Source organism: Rhea pennata, chromosome 2, assembly GCF_028389875.1.
Source record: "Rhea pennata isolate bPtePen1 chromosome 2, bPtePen1.pri, whole genome shotgun sequence".
NCBI classification, from domain to species: Eukaryota; Metazoa; Chordata; class Aves; order Rheiformes; family Rheidae; genus Rhea; species Rhea pennata.
Genome location: NC_084664.1, coordinates 97,680,469 through 97,698,377, shown reverse-complemented (window position 1 = coordinate 97,698,377; position 17,909 = coordinate 97,680,469). Strand labels below are relative to the sequence as shown.

Sequence of the window (17,909 nt, the reverse complement as noted above, 5' to 3'; positions counted from 1 at the left end):
CCCCTCAGTCAGCATAGTGATGGGACATCTCGATTTTTACAGTACTATTCTTTTCTGAAAACTTCCAATTTAAGATAAATTCCCTGTGTTCCATTTCAGTGCTTTGCCTGCTTGCCTTTTCAGCACAGGAAGAGGGAGGAATTGCTCTCACAGCTTGTGTATCAAACAACTAAGAAACCTAATTTGCTCAAGTAAGATTACTGAATGATTTGCTAACAACTGATTTGAAAACAACTGAAACCCAACTCATTTTGAGACTAGAAATAGGTAGCACAGCTTTAATTGCATACAACCTAAACACTGGTGATTCCAGAAGACATTAACTGCTGTAGTTAATCCTTGCTGGCAATACAACGTATATTGGAACAGGATTCCTGGGGAGTAACAGTTTTGTTCATGGCCATATTTACAATGCAGTACAAACATAGCACTGAGTAGGTGCAAGTTTTCTAACACAGACTGCAGTTTGGCTTATGGGCAGAAAATTGAAGAAGTATTTTTCTGGGGGAGGTAGGATATCTATTTGGATTTTTTCTTTTTTTAAGAGAGAAAAAAAAGGTTTTAGTGCTACCTTGCCTGCAAGGAATGCTTCCAGAAATAGATGCCATTTTCTGCATTTTGCCACCAGATGTCCTTCCATGAGCAGGGAAATAGGATGACTTGAAAGATACCCAGAAGCCTGTATCCGCAACATTTTTGAAGATATGACAGTGAAAGGAAAGTTTGAGTGAAAGTAAATGTTACTGCAGAGTTTTGGATGGCTTATATGCTATGAAGGCTCCTTGGAAAGTGAAAATTTGTGTCAATAGCACTACAATACAGGTATAATTAACTCTTAAAACATGTGTCACAGCTTGCAGCAGTTACCTAATACGTAGCCTTTATGTTCCTCCGGAGAATTAGGTATTCATCTCTCTTTTGAAGTCTTAAAATCCTTTGCAGAAACGTTCACTTTCAGATGGCAAAAATATCTGAAATCTGTAGCTGTAGATAACCTCTGTAAGAAGACTTAACTCTTTTAGCCCTCAGTGAACTGCTGAGTGTAGTGAATTTTCTAGGTGTGATATTAACTGGAATCCCAAGTAAAGCATTCACATCTACATGTGGGAGGTATTTCCAGAGATACGTAGCCTATCTCTCTGGGAAGCACTGCTGAAAAAAGTCAGAGAATTAAGTTAAACCAGCATAACAATAAATGCAATGATTTATTCAGAAGGGTGGTTAGCTTTTTATCTAAACATGAGACTTTAAGAATAAGGTAACTTAACAGAGAAGTACTGGGAGGTTTGTTTGGTATCCGTGTCCCCAGACTGCATCAAGTTCCAATGCCCAAATGTTGCCAACTGTTATTACAGCTGCTATTTAGTGCAGTAACCCCCTATGCAAATGGAAATGTTTCAAATATTTTTCTTTAACAGTAAAAATACCTAGAAGATGCACATTTGCTAATAATGATTGTCAGAGAAGCAGAAAACCAGAGCAGCTGCCCTGAAGCCTAATGCTGTCAGTTGTTAAACATGTATCATCTCTGCTTAAGTTCACGAGGAGCTAGGGACACTTCAGATTGAAGGGTTCATACTTCAGAGATAACCATATAGTGCGACACTTCCCCCTGTAGCTGTCTAAACAGGACGCACAGGCTGCAAAGCTTTGCTGGAGAAAGTGACACAAACTACATCTAAGCATCCTAAGAAACTGGGAGGTGAATGTCACAGAGGAGGCTAATCATTTCCCTGACCACCTTCACAGTAAGTGCCTGCCTGGGAAACCTCCTTTGGCAGCTCCACACTGAAATCAGAGCTCCTACACTGCTTCTTCCCAAGCCTCCAAATAACCCCTCCGAATGCTGCCGTCACAGGCCTTCTTTGCAGGCTTGGGAGGGCTGCAGGAGGAAGCCAGGACAGCTTTTGCACTGGGCTGTCCTGGGAGTGGGGGGTTCCCCACCATCTTGCCCAGCAAGGCGGGTGCTGCTCCCCTTTTCCCTGGGAGCCATCCTGCCTCCCCCCATTTAGTCAAACCAGCTGCTATTGCTCTTCACTGCGAAACGCGGGCAAACAAGTTTCCCTAGACCCTGCCTTCCCCAGGCGGTGGGGGAAGCCTTCCCCACTGCCTTCCCTTCTCTCACAAAGGCAGTGAGGTTCAATATAACAAATGCAGCATGTTGGATCCACACTGCTACATCCACACTCACTTTTAAAATTCTGAGCATCTGCACGAACTGAAAAAAAAAGGGAATGTTGCGGTAGCAACTAGCCTTTCCCCTCCCCATTCTCTCCCCCCACAAAAGGATGGCATGCACAAACTTCCTTAGAGATGCATTTTTTTTCCTTCCAAAAAACCTTTTAAACAGCTTATATCATGGTGTTCCTTGATAGGTGTAGCTAAAACACTCATCTCTAACCTTACTTAAGTAATTGTTTGGTGTAATCTCCACTTCTGAAAGTACCATATTCTGTCTTGAATATTCTCAGCTGTGTCTCTGGGAAACTGAATATGAGCTTAATGCCAGATTCTGATTCTAATAAAGTTAATGGAAGTTTTGCCAGTGACTTCAAATGGTCCAGATATTATTCTCAGAGCCAACTCCTACAAAATTATCCCAGTTTAAACCCAGAACAATTCCACTGATTTCAGTGGGGCTAGCCTGGATTTACTCATGCGACCCAAGCACGATCCATGAAGTCAGAGACCAGTCAGTCAACCCAACAGCTATTCGAAGGGTTTTTTTCCCCTCTCTTTTTGCAAGGGCTGGAATCAGAACTGATCTAAGACCTTTACTGTAAGAACTGGTATGTTATTTTATAGCAACATAACCTTTTACACGTTTCTCGTGGACAAATTCTTACTTGACAGATCGAGGCCAGAGGGGGTTACTGGTACTTAGCCTGGCTGCTTATCCAACACTCTCTGCTCAGTTTTGCATGGCATCCTAGGAAAAGATATATAATGCTGTTATCTATTAGAATGAACTGCGAGGCTCTTTCAGAATGCAGAATAACCATATTTATTTTCCTAACAAGGTACATCGTATAAAAGTCTCCCGCGGTCAGGAGCAGACGAGATGTGGCAGTTTTGACGGCAAAACTTTTTTTTTTTTTTTTTTTTTTTTTTTTGAATAAATAGAGACGTCGGGCTGATGCGCTCGCGGAGCCTCTTCCCCGAGCGCTGCTCCCGCCAAACCCGCGGCGCAGGGACGGCTTCAGCCAAGCCCGCGAGCGGCGGAGCTCGCCTCGCACCTTCCCCGACGGGCGGCCGCGGCGCCGCGCGTAACCGGCTCCGCGCGGGCCGGCGGGGGCCGGCGGAAGCACCGAGGCCCCCGGGCCCCCCCGCGCCGTGCCCGCGGCTCGGCCCCCTGCGCGGCGGCGGAGGCGGGCGCGGGGCCGCGCTACCTGCGGCCGGCGCGGGGCCGCGCTCCCCGCCCCGGGAGGAGCGGCCGCTCGCCCGCCCCGCCGAGAGGCGGGCGCGCTGGTGATTTGCTTTCCCCTGCCACCAGCCCCTCTCCGGCCAGCCCGCGGGGACCGGGGCTGCAGCCGCAGGAGCCGCCAGCTCCCTCGCAGGGACGGCACGCTCGGGGCAAAGTTTGGCTCTTCCTCCTCCTCCTCTTCTTTTTCCTCCTCACCTCGCCTCCTCCCCGCAGCCCACACAGGCACACGCACCCCGCCGCCCCGTCGGCGCGGCGCCCCCGGGCAGCGCCATGCCGCACTGAGCCGGCCGGGCCGAGCCGAGCCGAGCCGAGTGGAGCGGAGCCGGGCCGGGGCCGGGGCGGCCCCGCCGCACCTGAGCGGCGGCGGGTGCCGGCGGGCTTGCAGGGCGCTGGGGGTGCCCGCGGCGGCCATGGGGGGCGGCGGGGGGCAGCTGTGAGCCCCTCGGGACCCGCCGGCCCATGAAGCAGCCCGCGTAGGGGCAGGGCTGGAGGGGAGCGGGCCGCCCCCGGGGACAGGGGGGACGCGGGGACCTCGCGTGCCGCCGCCCGGCCCAGCGCCATGCCGCGGCGGCTGGCCTGGCTGTGCTGCTGCTGCGCGCTGCTGAGCGGCGCCTGCCGCCCCGCGGAGCCGGCGCTGCCCGCGGAGAGCGGCGGCCGCGGCGAGCCGCCGCCCGCCGCCGCCGCCTCGGGCTTCCTCTACCGGCGGCTGAAGTCGCACGAGAAGCGGGAGATGCAGCGGGAGATCCTCTCGGTGCTGGGGCTGCCGCACCGCCCGCGGCCGCTGCCGCGGGAGCCGCCGGCCCCGCCGCCGGGGCGGCTCACGGCGGCGCCGCGCTTCATGCTGGACCTCTACCACGCCCTGGCCGAGGGCGCGGAGGGCGCCGCGGGCGCGGAGCGGCGCGGCCGCCCGCCGCTCGCCGCCCCGCCGCCGCCGCTGCCCAGCGCCCTCGACAGCGCCTTCCTCAACGACGCCGACATGGTGATGAGCTTCGTCAACCTGGGTGAGTGCGGGCTGCGCGGGCGCGCAGCGGCGCCCGCCTTGCGCGCCCCCGCCGCGGGGGTCCCGGGCGCACGGGGGTGCTGGACGGGCGCGGCGCCGCGCGAGACCCGCGTGAAGTCCGCCCGGCCGGGAGGGCAGCGCTGCGCGGCGGCGGAGCGGGTTTCCCTCCGTCCGCGCAGGTGGCAACATCACGAAATACCCCTAAGAAAAAAAACAAAAAAACAAACAAACAAAAAAACACCCGAACTCCCCAACCCCCCAACCCAAAGCGGGCAAAAAGGAGGGTGCGTTTCCGCGGTCGTTTTGCCCTGTGTTTCCGCGGCAGCGCTCAGAGCGCTGCGCTCCGCTTTCCGCGCGGCGCCCGGCAGAGCCGCCCGGCTGCCGCCTGTGGATGCGCGCTGCGTCCGCGCCGCTGCTTTTGGAGCTGGAGCGGAGACTGTCCCGTGAGACTCCATGCCATCCCTTATATTTTTCTTTTATACTTATTTTTTGAGGGGGTCTGAGCTAGTCTGGTGATGCCTGTCTACCTCCGCGTCAGGTACTCCTGTGGCGGAGAACATGGTAAAAATCTGTATCGTGGGAATCCTGAAGTAAGTTCTCTTAGATGTCAACCTGCCCTTCAAACAAATCATGTTGTCAGCTCGTTACTAATGTGACAGGCTCCGAGGTGGGAATTTCAGTGGGAAAGCCATTAAGCTTTTTACTTGAAGGAGCTGTGAGTACTAGACTGCAATTACAAGGAAACAGTGTAATTAGATTCAGCCTAATGTGAAGAATGAAAATATTTCAGTTGGCAAATTGCAGTTCCCTTTTTAGTGAATGCTGGTGAAGTTCAAGCGTCTCAGCAAGTCAGCTCAGAACTGTATCTTCTCCCAGATGATTCTAGACCTGCACATCAGAACTATGATCTCTGTGTGTGGAGACATATCTTGTATTGTTAAAAATTTTGCATTTCATGTGTTTCCTAAAATAGAGCAATGATATGTCACTGCAATTGGAAATCTGTCAGAGCTACTAGCAGCACTGCTGGATGCATTCAGTAACTTTGTACCAAAGTATGGGTTTTTAGAACAAGTTTTGCTTTATTACCCAGGGCTGTGTGATTTTCATACTTGACCAAAACCTGCAATAGGTCAGAAGTGCCCCCCCTTGCACTGCGAATGTGTATTGAAGGGTTTGTCTGCACTGAAATCAGGATGACTCCAATTCCTGCAGACACAGCTAAGCCACCCTGGGTGCAGAGTACTTGCAGCAGTTTGGAGCTACGTGGGTATATAATGTATTATATCCTCAGAATCACAACCTTAATCAGCTCGAGTGTATTTATGTGGGGCTGGCACCCCACAGTGCCATACTTTAGACTGGTATATCCTGAAACTGCCCAGCAGTGAAGCCCGCGGTCTGTGGTTAGCTCAGACACTGAGAGATGTGCAAATACTGTATGGATTTTGAATTCCCAAGCACAGGTGCTTCTGTTCTCCTTTCTACTGTGCTACTCCCCAACTCCGCCTCCCCGAACTCGATTTTTTGGACGAGTGTAAAACTCCTGCTGGCATCTGCCTCTCTCTGCCTTGGGGACTGTCAGGATGTGTACCTGGAGCACACAAATTTAAAAAGTGCTGTGTTGACGGTAGCTTTCTGTAAGCAATCTCCATAGTAAGTTTTATTTAAAGGGTGCTGGGATAGGTGCTTGCAAGGTGCTGGGCAGTTCCCAGAGGAGGTGATTTCGGGAAGAAATTTTTGCATGTCGTGTTTATAGAAAGTGCTTGGCAGCCTATGTATTAAAGTATCTGAAAAGCAGTATTAGACAGTAGACCTGAAAGTATTTTTTCCTTTTGAAAATAAAAACATTCACCAGATTCAAATCAGTTCCAATAGTTTGAATCTAGACACTTACGTAACAACAAGGAAAATTATTCATGTAATGTAGTAAAATAGCATAGTTGAAATGCTGGTTATGAGTTTCAGGAAGTATGAATCAACTTCAGAAATTTCTCATCGACTTCCAAGTGCCGAGTCGTAAGCCGTAATGTCATTTAGCGTGATTGTTACTGAGCTGTTTGCAGATCAACAGACTGAGACCAAACAACTGTTCTGTTGCATTCTGTAGCTTGTCTGACATGTGAGGGATTTTTCTAGGTTCTTCATATGTGTATTAATATTTACTTTTCTGCTAAATAGTAATTCATGCTAGAAGACCTGAGGCTGTATTGCACTACCTGAACTCAAGGTTTGATGGGCGAAAGCCGGCTCTGACTATGCTCTAGTAAAGTGGCTTGTCATGATACCATCTAGAAATCACACACACACACACACACACACACATACACACACACACACACACACACACACACACACACACACATTTTGGATCACGGTAGAAAGGGAAGGCTTCCTGTTCTCAAGGACACTGACTGTTCCAATGAGGCATATGCCAAGCGACTGTTAAAACTCACAGTTGAAGTGTCCTTATAAGCAGACACTGCCAGAATTATTTTATTTTTCAATGTCTGCATGTGATCAGACCTCCTATAAATAACTTCTGCTCTGTCAGAATCAGCTTCCGAAGAGCCTTCTTTGTCCACGTGCAACCTTAAAGAGTTGGCTTTTCATTACTGAGGTGGCAGCTACCAAAGAAATTTGAGTGATTCGTATTTTTTTCCTTAGAATCAGAGGTGTACAGTGTTATTTCAGTATATATAGTTCAGATAGTGTGGAAGATACATGTAAGCATATGCATGTGGAGTAGGTAAATAGATACTCTCGAATAGCGGTGTGCGTGTGTTAAAAAGCTGCGAATGACAGCCACTCACACTTTTTTTTCCCTAATGAGTGGACACTGTGGGCTGCCTTCAGTTTCCCCCATTACTTCTCCTGCAAGAGAGAACCAGAGAAATATTTGAGTTGACACTTTTCTTTGTGCTTCAAAGCCATCATCTAGATTAGCCTTATGGAGAAATCCTGCTTTGTTTTAAATGTTTACAGATGTCGATGTTCCTTTAAAAGTACATTTGATTTTTCCAGCCCTATAGCCCAGAAAAAGTCAGTAGCTTGTAGCTGCTGCTGATTTTAAACATACAGTGCTCCAGTCCTTCCTGACCAACATACACACCTCTTCAGTCTGGGGATACAGTGGATGTGTTTTCTGCCTGGGGAAGACTATGTTTCTGTATATGCTCAGTGCAGAAGTCCTCCTTGTCAAGATCTTGCAGGCTAAGGGACTTGGGTGAGGTCTCTTGTTACTCTGGCAGTTTAGATACATTGTCCCTGTCTCAAAGATGACTTTCTAGGAGACAGTTGCTTTTAAAAAATAAAAATAAAAATGAGGGAGGCACAGAGAAGTGGATATTCTCCAAACACAGGCAGTTGCCATCTTACAGAGAAGACAAGGAATATCGGTCTTCAAAGAGTGGAGTCTGGGATTTGTCTTGCCTACCTAGTGATGTCTGCACTGCAGTATAGTCTAGCAAGGTGTGGGCAATTCCCAGAGTGGCTAATTTCAGGAGAATGTTGACCATTCAGGATTTTTAGAAGTTGTTTTGCCCTCTGTTTATAGAACACCTAGATACAGTACTAGGGAGTAGAAATAAACGTGTTTGTTCCTATTGCAAGTAGAAACACGTCTAAGATTCAAACCAGATAATTTGGATTACAAATTTCATTTGTTGACTTAGACAGCAAAAGAGAATTTGATAGCACAGATATGCTACCCTATGTAAAACCATTTTCTGTTATGGACAGATGATCATAAAAGTGTCTATTTTAGGCATTTGCGTTAGGGGAAGATGATTTACAACCTAGAAGTATCCACTTCTTTCCATTTCCCATATAGCAAGCCTCGGTAACTAGCTCAGATATCAGCATCTCTATAGATGTTTAGATCTCTCTATCTGAGATTTCTCAGACCGGCTGGGGTGCCTGAATTCTGTGCCAATGGAACAGCCGTATGGAAAGGATTATGGTGCCGGCATTATGGGCTAGTGTGTCTCTTCATGGAAACATTGAATTCCTGTGTGGGCGAATCCTTGATATAAGTGTGGCACTGGCATGTTTAATCAGAGTGCTATTGGGAAAACAGCATTTGTTAGCATTTCCCCTTTGACATTGGTTGTATGTCCCTTGTGGTATCAAATAGGGTTTTCTCCTCTTTGACCTCTCAGAGTGACCTGTGTTGGTATGGAGATCCCTCTTTCAAGAGTGACACTGGACTGACAGCTAGACTCGAGCAAATGTCCACATATTTTGCTGCCAAGGCTGTTTTAGTAGGAGATGTATCAAGTACCAACAACAAATCCCTTCTCTCTAAGTCCAGGGAAACGAGGAAAGAGGAGTCACTACTCAAACCAAACTGCAAACTAATCCTGCGGACAGTAACAGAGCTAAAGCTTCTGTGATTCCCTGTGAATCACTCTTGCTGATGGGAAATGAAGACACTCTCCAGTCCGTGTTTCATTAGCTGATGTCTTTAGAGCAATGCAGTGTATGCCATATGTATTGTGGTTACAAGAGAAAGGTAGGCAGGTTCTTGAAGTCTTTGCTACTTTAACCATGGCCAGAGTTATTCTTTGTATAATGAAAGATGCTGTGGAACAGTCCTGTGTCAAAATTAGGAAAAGCTGATCTGGTCTGTTATCCATGCCTTCCTATCCAGACATCCACACTGACCAGAAAATGGTTTTATTCTTCCCCTAAGAATAAAACTGGCAACCCAGTGACAGTCTTTGAGGATTTCTGCTATGACCCAAATCTAGGACTATTGCTAGTTGGATAATAGTGCAGGAAAAGTCTAAACTAAAGAAAAAGACCAGGGTCAAGGATCATAAAAATGTGCTTTTGAGATGCAGTGCCTGATTATCCACATTATTGTGCCTTCTTGTGGCAGATAAGCAGCCTTGATTCACTGTATCTCTATCCTTTTGGGTTAAAGGGTTACTCCCCTTTCTTTCAAAAGACCCACAGGTCTCTAGGGAGAATGTAAAAGAAAAGAATGAGGGAAGATTCAGAGGTTTACCAAGCAGTCCTGAAGATAAAGGACAACTCAGAAAATCATCTGCTTGACTCGAGTTGTGACTGCATGTAAAGCGTCTTGTATTTTAGAATCCCAAAACCAGCAATCCTGATCCTCTTACAAGACCCCAAATATCTGCCAGAGCAGGAGTGCTCCCTTTCATTGAAAGTAAGCTACTCTGAAGTCAATGTAGGGCTAGCTGTATGAATGTTCTCTCCCACTGTGGCCTAAAAAGCATCAGCTTATGCATGTAGGCTCTTCATCTTTTTGGCATCAGTCATCTACCAGATTTTCTTCTAGGAATGATTTTCGTGAATCTGTGTCAAGCACCTATATCCAACCAACATGTCTTCACTCTGCGTGGCTTTTCATAGGAAGAAAGCAATGCTATAGCACCCTGGAGTTCATTTCTAAAGCGGATTAATTTTTTTAAACCTAAAGCATTTGATCAGCGTACCTGTCTTTTTCTGGTATCATGCTTGTTTTCAGGAGATAAGAAATTAGACAACCAAGATGTATCCGGGAAGATTGCCTGATTATATTGACGGGACTGTATCATTCATACTGTCATCCCATCTGTTTATACTCCTGGCCACATGTTGTAAAGGTCAAGACATCTGCTCACAGAGAATATCTAGAGTGTGCGATGCTGCATATCTGACTGTGCTGCCAGCTGGCTGTGGAAAGCCTCGCTCTCTCGGCATGCAAGCAGCATCGTCCGTGTGTGTCCAGATCAGGCCAGTATTAGAAATCACGAAGCTGATGATGGGAATGACTTTACTGACTTCTGCCAAACCTTGTTTACTGCACTACGATGCCAGGATCGATCCCAAATGTTCGAGAGCAGTCTTACATTTGAGGTTCAACTGATGCAGCTCAAGGTCCTGGTTTATTTCATTTTCTTGAAGTAGTCATCACTTTTTAGTCACCTGCTAATGGGCAGCTAACTGATGACATGATTAAAGAAGAGGCAAACAGTTAACCATGGTCCTTGGATGGCTCTCCGCCTGACATTATTTTTAGAAGTCCTCAGCTCCTTTGGACTGTGAATTTGAGGGAAACCATGACTACAGTTATCTTTCTGCCTTTGCACAGGAGCCCTGGAACACATGTGGCTTCAAGAGAAGCTGCTATTTAATTTCATTTCCCCATGCACACATGCAGCCTGAAATGCAGAGAAGACTTGTACGCGTGCACCTACAGCAGAGTACACAAGGACTGCAGCATGTCCATAAACAACCAGTACTGTAGCATAGATCATTGCTCTTCCAGAGACTCTCCAGTGAAATTAATATGTAGAAATACTTTGGAAGCAGAATATGAAATGGTTTGTCTAGTCTTAACTTTAAGTGACCTTCCTCAGCTTGTATTTGTGAGCTGGGAAAGAGAATGAATTGGTTCTTATCCTCTGTATCATGGGTCCCTGTGTGGAAGTGCTGTTAGTGATTATTGTTAATTTTTATACTGCACTATCAAAATCAGTGGAGGGCAAAATTGTAAAAGCTGTGTATCTAGGTATAAGTGTCATCTGGACAATGCTATTGAAACCAGACCATGTGGTATTATGAGGCCTATTCTCTGCATTGTGAAAACTTTTCAGAACTTGAAATTTATCCTGTGTTAAATTTGGATGAAATGTTGAGGTTTTACTCACAGAAAAAAAAAAAAAAAAAAGTCACGATTGGAAAATACTAGTATTGCCAAAGCGGTCTTGATTAATTCAAATCAAATTTTATATGCATAATAAGTAGAAGTTACATTTTGAAATAGTAACCCAGGTATTTTGTTTTAAAAATATAAAAGTAACACTTCCCATTTTCTTCCTCAAAACAAAACAAAGATGAAACCAAGCTGTTTCATATATGAAGATTCTTTTCCAGCAATTTTCTTTCTGGTGAACATTGTTTCATCAGAAAAGCATTCAGCCAGTTCTGTCGGGAGTGTCTTGCACTAAGCTCCTGCAGGGAGCTCCTGTTGCTGGAGGCCTGTTGTGCCTCTGCTTCAGTGATGGTAGGTCCTTGCTGAATCTAACCCAGCGGATCACAGTGGTGGCATTCTCTCCCGAAGTTTTAAATATAAACTTGTAAGTGATGTTTGTGATTTTGGAGGAAGGAAGGTGGTGTTTAGACTTTCCATGCTGTGGAGGCATGATTATTTTTAAGTGATCTTGCATCATTGCTAAGTTGTACAAAGTTAGAGGAAGGTACAAGTTACTTACTTCATAAACATTCCCATTGTGTGTTTTGCTGTTTCCCAAGAGTTGCACAGGAACTCTCCTTTTAGGTACAATTACTGCTAATAATTTAGCACTGCTGTTTTACCATTTATGTAGTGATGTGCAACAGAGAAAAAAATAACATCACCTGAATGGAGAACGCTGTTCTCAAGTGAGAGATTTGCATTCGTTTCAGCAGGCATCACATCAGGGCTTGGGAGACCATGGTTAAGATCTAGAGTCGTCTTCTGTGCGCCTGCTTTGTAAGATGGTGTCCAGTCATACAAAGTGAACCTAACTTCAGGGTGCGGAGAAGGAATGGGTATTTCAGCCTGGGGATCACCAGGCTGGTATAGCTGAGGGTGAGGGGAGAATAGCTGAAAACTGCTCAGCAGGTTCTTTCTTTCAACTTTTTTTTTTTTTTTTTTTTTTTTTTTTCAGTCATGGCCAGAAGAGGAGGAGTGGGGCCTCCTTCCTCCTCCTCTGTGGCTTGCATCCTTCCTCCTTCCTCCTCCTCTGTGGCTTGCATCCTTCCTCCTTCCTCCTCCTTGGCTTGCAGCAGGTGTGGGCATCCCTGCTTGCTGAGGAGACACACTGCTCCCACAGGAGCACTGCGGCCGGGCGCTTTGTGCCCGGTCAGCACCCCGCAGGCCCCTGGGTGGTCCTGCTGGGTAGGGGGATGTGGGGCATGAGGGTCCCCAGTCTCCCAGGATGGTGACTTTGGGGGTAGTCTGTGGCCATAGCTGCCACCAGGGTGTAACAGGCAAACTAGCTTACTTAAAGAAACTAGGTGCTACTGGGATTGCTGGGGTGTCTAACAAATCATGCTGGACTTTGGCATCTAAACTCTATTTCAGATTGGGGGGGGGTCTATATTTCCTTAACTTCCTCTTAGTTAGGCTCCCAGGCTAAGAGACAGCCATTTAGGACTGGGTGATTATTTTTGTTGTCTAGGTTTTTCTTTTTCTTTTTTTTGGTGATGGCATGCAATGTTTTGGTTTTGTTTTTAAGGGCATGAAGATTTTGACAGAACTGCCTGCAGCTCTTCTTTATGTTAAGTGTTCGTCATAGCACAATGACAGAATTGAATCAGTGGTAGCAACAGTGAGAATTTTTGGCAAAAAAGTATAATGTAGACAGAGCTGAAGTGTTCTGCTAACTAAAACAGTAGCTGTATTTTAAGAGAGCTAGACATGACTGTTTTGATCCAATGTGGTGTTAATCACAAGAATACATAACTGCTTTCCTGTGAACTTTCCCATTAAAAATATCCAGTGATATCACCTGATGTTTTGCACGAATGCTCAGTGTAATCAGAATTTAGAACAGCTGGCTCCATATAAACTTGGAATATTCGTAGGTCAAATATTAGTGTATAAATAAAAACATTTTGAAAATGAAAACAGAAGCACAGTATTTGAAATATACTCAGTGTGCAGATGTACTTCATGGCTTGAATAGCTTTACAAATTAATCAAGACAGTGTTAACACTTGTTCTGCAGAAGTCAGATTTCCCGATTGTAAATGAGAAAGTGTTTTTCAAACAGTATTCCAAAGATGTGTTATTCCGTGTTTTCTAATGGTCTTTTGCAGTAAGAAAGAAGTATGAATCAGCTATTGTAAATAAGATATATTTAATCAAACCAGAATCTTGCTACTGGCAAGAAAAGTCACAATTTCTTTTACCAAGTACAAGTTCTAAAATTTACTATGTTTAAACCACATACATAAAAATGTTCGTGGTGTAGTGTGCTACTTTGTGCAAGTGCAGATGCAGTATTCTTATCTTGTCATTTACTGCATTACATTCATGTGGCATATATGGTCAAGGTATTAGACACTGTGTTTGCATAAGGGCTGAAGGGTGACATAATGTCTATTAAAGCATAGTCACTTAGCTCCACACCAGGCAACAAACAGCATTTAAAAAATGAAAAAAAAAAAAAGGATTAAAGCTTGTGGGCTGTGATATTCACGGCCACGAGGAAAGAGTTGTTGGAGAGAAGGGTCTATATAGTTTGTCTGAGACAGAGGTGTGTTATTGCATCGTGTCTCCTGTCTCCCTGGAGTTTCCAGACTGTTTGAGAGATGAATCAGGGAGAATGAAACTGTAAGCAGGCAATCCAGGTCTTCTTAAACAGGAATAAAATCATCCAAATAAGTTGGAAAAAAAGTTGAACTGTAACAAGCGTGATGTACAAGACACAAGATACTTGTCTGCCACATCTTTGTAAACTGTGTTACAGAAGTTATTTAGACACGAACACTTACTGTTGCTTATTTTCTCTATTTCTCAAAGCTCATTAAAAGTATCTGTAATAAGAGGGAGTATTAGGGACTCCCTGTATTAGGGAGTGAAGAAGCAGTGGGTGCTTTAATTCCACCTAAACTTGGTTGAGGTCAGTCGAATTTTGTGTCATGGATGGAAGGGCAAGTTACGTTTGAATGGTTCCAACTAAACACAGTTAAAAGGTATTCTTTAATCGATAGATGCTTCACGGGGGAGAAGAGGAAGGAGAAAGGAATTCTCTCTGTTAGTTTACTGTGGACTTTCCATTAATGTTTCTTCTCTTCTTATGTCCACACTGGTGGTTCAGTCCAGCTCAGGCTGGACAGACAGACCTCTTTGTGCAGTAAGAGAGAGGGATGCAGCATGTAACAGTGATTGATGCCTTGGGAGCCTTTAATCTGTTTTTTCATCATGCCAAGTTCAACATCTCAGCAAACTTGCATGCAAGCCATGTTGAGGCTTTTCCACAAGCATTGTCCTGACCTTTCTTGCCTTAGCCAGAGGCAATTCCTTTTGGATCCCAGAAGGAGGACATCTGCTCTTGCTACTGAATACTGGGGGTGAGACAAGGCGTCCCGCTCTGAAGAGGAGTAGAGAATTCTGGAGAATTAGGGATGAAAATTCTGCACTAAACATGTCTCTAGCCAGTATCACAGAATGCTGAGCTCTGAGATGCAAAGCCAGGCTTTTAAAGTATCAATAACAACCCTGGAAAAGCAGAAAAATTTGAATCTCGGCTATATATGTGAGTGAGAGAAGATGTGTGCTTATTTTTAAGTATCAAGTTTATAATGAACTGGCAGGATTGATTTGGTAGTGATTCTAGTCATTAAATAAGCTTTCTCATGGTAGCTAACATGAAGGTTGTACGCAGTTTTAATGCAAAACAGTAGGAGCGTAATTCTAAAATTTAAGTCTGATATTTGAATATCTTTGCAAAGATTTGATCTACAAATACAGAAGGCAAGTGCTTGACTTAAATGAAGAGGACAGAAAAATAAGCCCTTCATTTCAGAAAAGCAGCAGTCTCTTTTGCCTAACAAACTGTCATCCGGAGACCGTATTTTGAGCTTGCAGACCCTTTTACTTAATTATTGTAACATCAAAAGTCTTTGACATGAAAGAGACCAAGCAGTGGCTATACTAGATAATGACTTGTTTATAAAAATAATTTAAACAGCATATGAAAAGGATAAACATGCATGTCCTGCCAAAATTCACTCTATGTTCTGCAGGCTTTAGTGATTGTGAATCTCTTGGCTTGCCTTTTCAATTTATTTTTTTCACAAAAAAGAAAAAAAAAGAGAAGGAAGAGAGGAAAGAAAATAAAGCGTTCTCATATTTAAGGAGGCTCCAACTTATACTATGGGAGATAACTGGAAAGAATATATATGTTTGTTTAACACAACACAAGAGATATTTTCACTTTGAGATCTGTCTGTGTTTTGTCTCTTGCATGTGATAGTTTTTACACTTTAATGATTGTAGCAGCCGTCCCATCCAAAAATGTTCCATTCTGTAGGATATGGAATGCTCATTACTTATTAGACAATATAAAGATATTACTCTGTCTTTTATCCAGGGCCTCAAAACACTTCATAAATGTTGAAGTCTCCCAACGTGCTTTGACTAATGTAAATCGCTATTATACTCATTTTCCAAATGGCTAAAATGAGGCTTAGAGTGCATGACTGGACCAGGGCTATGATGAGATCCTTGAAATTCTTACTTCCAGTCCTATGATCTAACTGCTAAACCACACTCCACATTACTGTGTTGGCAGGTATCCAAGTGACTTGTCAAGTCAGTGGAACAGTACAATATTATTCAGTAAAATCAGTCTATCTTTGGGTCACAGTGTTAGTCAGTTGGAGGCTGGGAATTCTCACTTGACTTACATTTTAGTTCCTTCCCACTTTCGAGTCTTTCTCATCAGTATTGCAAAACCTGTCTATTCTATTTCACTCTCTGCTAGGGACACGAGTCCTCAGGCATGCTTAAAAGCACTACTTTAATATCAGTAATGCCTCAGATCTTTGTGGATGCTATCCAAATACAAATATTCGCCAGAAGTCCATTTATATGTAATGTCTGCTATTTGCACAAAGCAATGGATTTTGCAAAAAAAGGTATCTATTCTTTTTAAGTCTCTGAAATAATAATAATATAGGAAGACTACAGTGCAGTTGGTCGTAGTATGAGTGTATGTGTATGTAGTATGTGTATTTACGGGGGGGGGGGGGGGGACATTTGCAGAACTATGAGGAACCAGCTCAGTATTATTAACAGTACAGGAGCTACCTGGCATAACCAGGCACTGTCAGAAGTCAGTGAAGTAGCATAAAATACCAGTGGAAAATGTGTACTTGGGAGAAACCAGAAGGTAGTGAATAGAATATTTTCCCTCGATTTGTCTTGCTTTCTGATTTACAAAGTCAAGCAAATTTTTGATCAAATGTAGCAAGTGATGGGGAGTACAGTCTTTCCAAGGCAAACGGAGGGTTGCAGTCATTCACATTGGAGGTGCTAGGCCAGCAGTGGACTTTCAACCTTTGTGAACCGTGGTTGGAAAATACGCTGTTCAGCCACGAAACCAGAAGTACGTCACTGCTATGAAAGCAGCATCAGAGTTAGCGTTGGGGCCAGCTGTACCCTATACATTCCATAGGAGTACATGGCACCGGGGCAGATATGTAGCCGTAGGGTGAGACTTGTCCTCCTAGATTCCCATGCTGGAAAGGAGGCAGTCAGTGACATCTGCCCTGAGCTCTTTCTGCTTTTGATGCTTTTCTCAGTGGATAACGATGTCTGGGGAGCTAAAATATGGGTCTATGTTTAATATAAATCAAGTGAACTGCAGCTTAATATGTTCTGAAAATAGTTCTGTTCTTATGTGTGCGTTGGGGTGCAACGCTTGTATATGACATAAGTTGACATGCAAGAAAAACTGAATGGGACATATGGAAGAGGTCACAGGTTAGCACATTTTTTACTGGAAACTATTAGAGAGGCTAGTAAAGGTTTGGTTGAATTACGGTAATATGAAGGCAGCGAAAGTGATACGCTTAGGTAAAGCAATGTCCATGCTGAAGTGAGACAAAAGGTAGCTGTTCTTCTACATTAAGTTAACTGATAGTTTTGTTAAGAAACTCTGAATAAAAAATATAGTGTAATGGCTGAAGTCAGTATAATGACTGCTTTATGTTTCAGGAGCTATTGGAATTGGGTCTGTCTGATACTTTTGCTATCACTAATCTCAGTAAAAACAATTTTATGGGGTCCCAAAACATTCTGTTGCTTCTGGCAGTAGTGGAGCTGGCAGCTGTGATTCACTAAGACTTAAAGAGATAGTCCATTTATTCATGGCACTTTCCAGAATAAACACGGCAAACCTCTTCTGAAATAACACGCAGTAAATCCTCCTTGTCACTCAAAACTGCACATTTGTCTTCAGAAAGGGATAGTGAAAGAAGCTGCCCACCTCTTAATGAACGATAAAATAAATAGAAGATGGATTGTGCATTGTGTTACGCTTGACATAGCAAAGCTCTGGGTAGAGTAACAACAGACCTTCCCTAATGTGTTATCCATATTAAAGAAGGACATAATATAAATAGTGCCCACTAGGCAGATTATCAGTCGATGTAAACTGTCACAGCCCTCTGGTGCGGATCTGCAGTGGGAGCTACAGCCTCTGCTACCCTTGCTGTGGACCTGCTCTCTTACCCCAGGCACTTTAATTCTTTTGGAAAGATAGATTTCAGCACCTCTCCGCATCAGGTCTTTGAAGACTAGAATCTCTCCTTCTCTGTGCTGTAAGATTTCTGAAGGTTGTTGCAAGTTTGAATTGCTTGGAGCGCACAGATGTTTTGTGAAGCTTGTTATTTTCTGTGTTGGAGGTTATGAGTCAGATTACTGTTACCAAAATGTTTATGTGAAATCATTTCTGAGTCATATATTTGCATCATATA

General features: G+C 44.5%; 1 protein-coding gene across 1 annotated transcript in view; it reads left to right on the top strand.

The window, feature by feature from the left end:
- Positions 1-3,842: 3,842 nt before the first annotated feature.
- The window catches only part of BMP6 (bone morphogenetic protein 6), a 98,346-nt gene continuing 84,279 nt past the window's right edge, over positions 3,843-17,909 (top strand). The window contains exon 1 of the mRNA XM_062569987.1: positions 3,843-4,425. Coding sequence (XP_062425971.1) covers positions 3,984-4,425 — 442 coding nt within the window. The 5' untranslated portion in view covers positions 3,843-3,983. The remainder of the gene's footprint in view (positions 4,426-17,909) is intronic.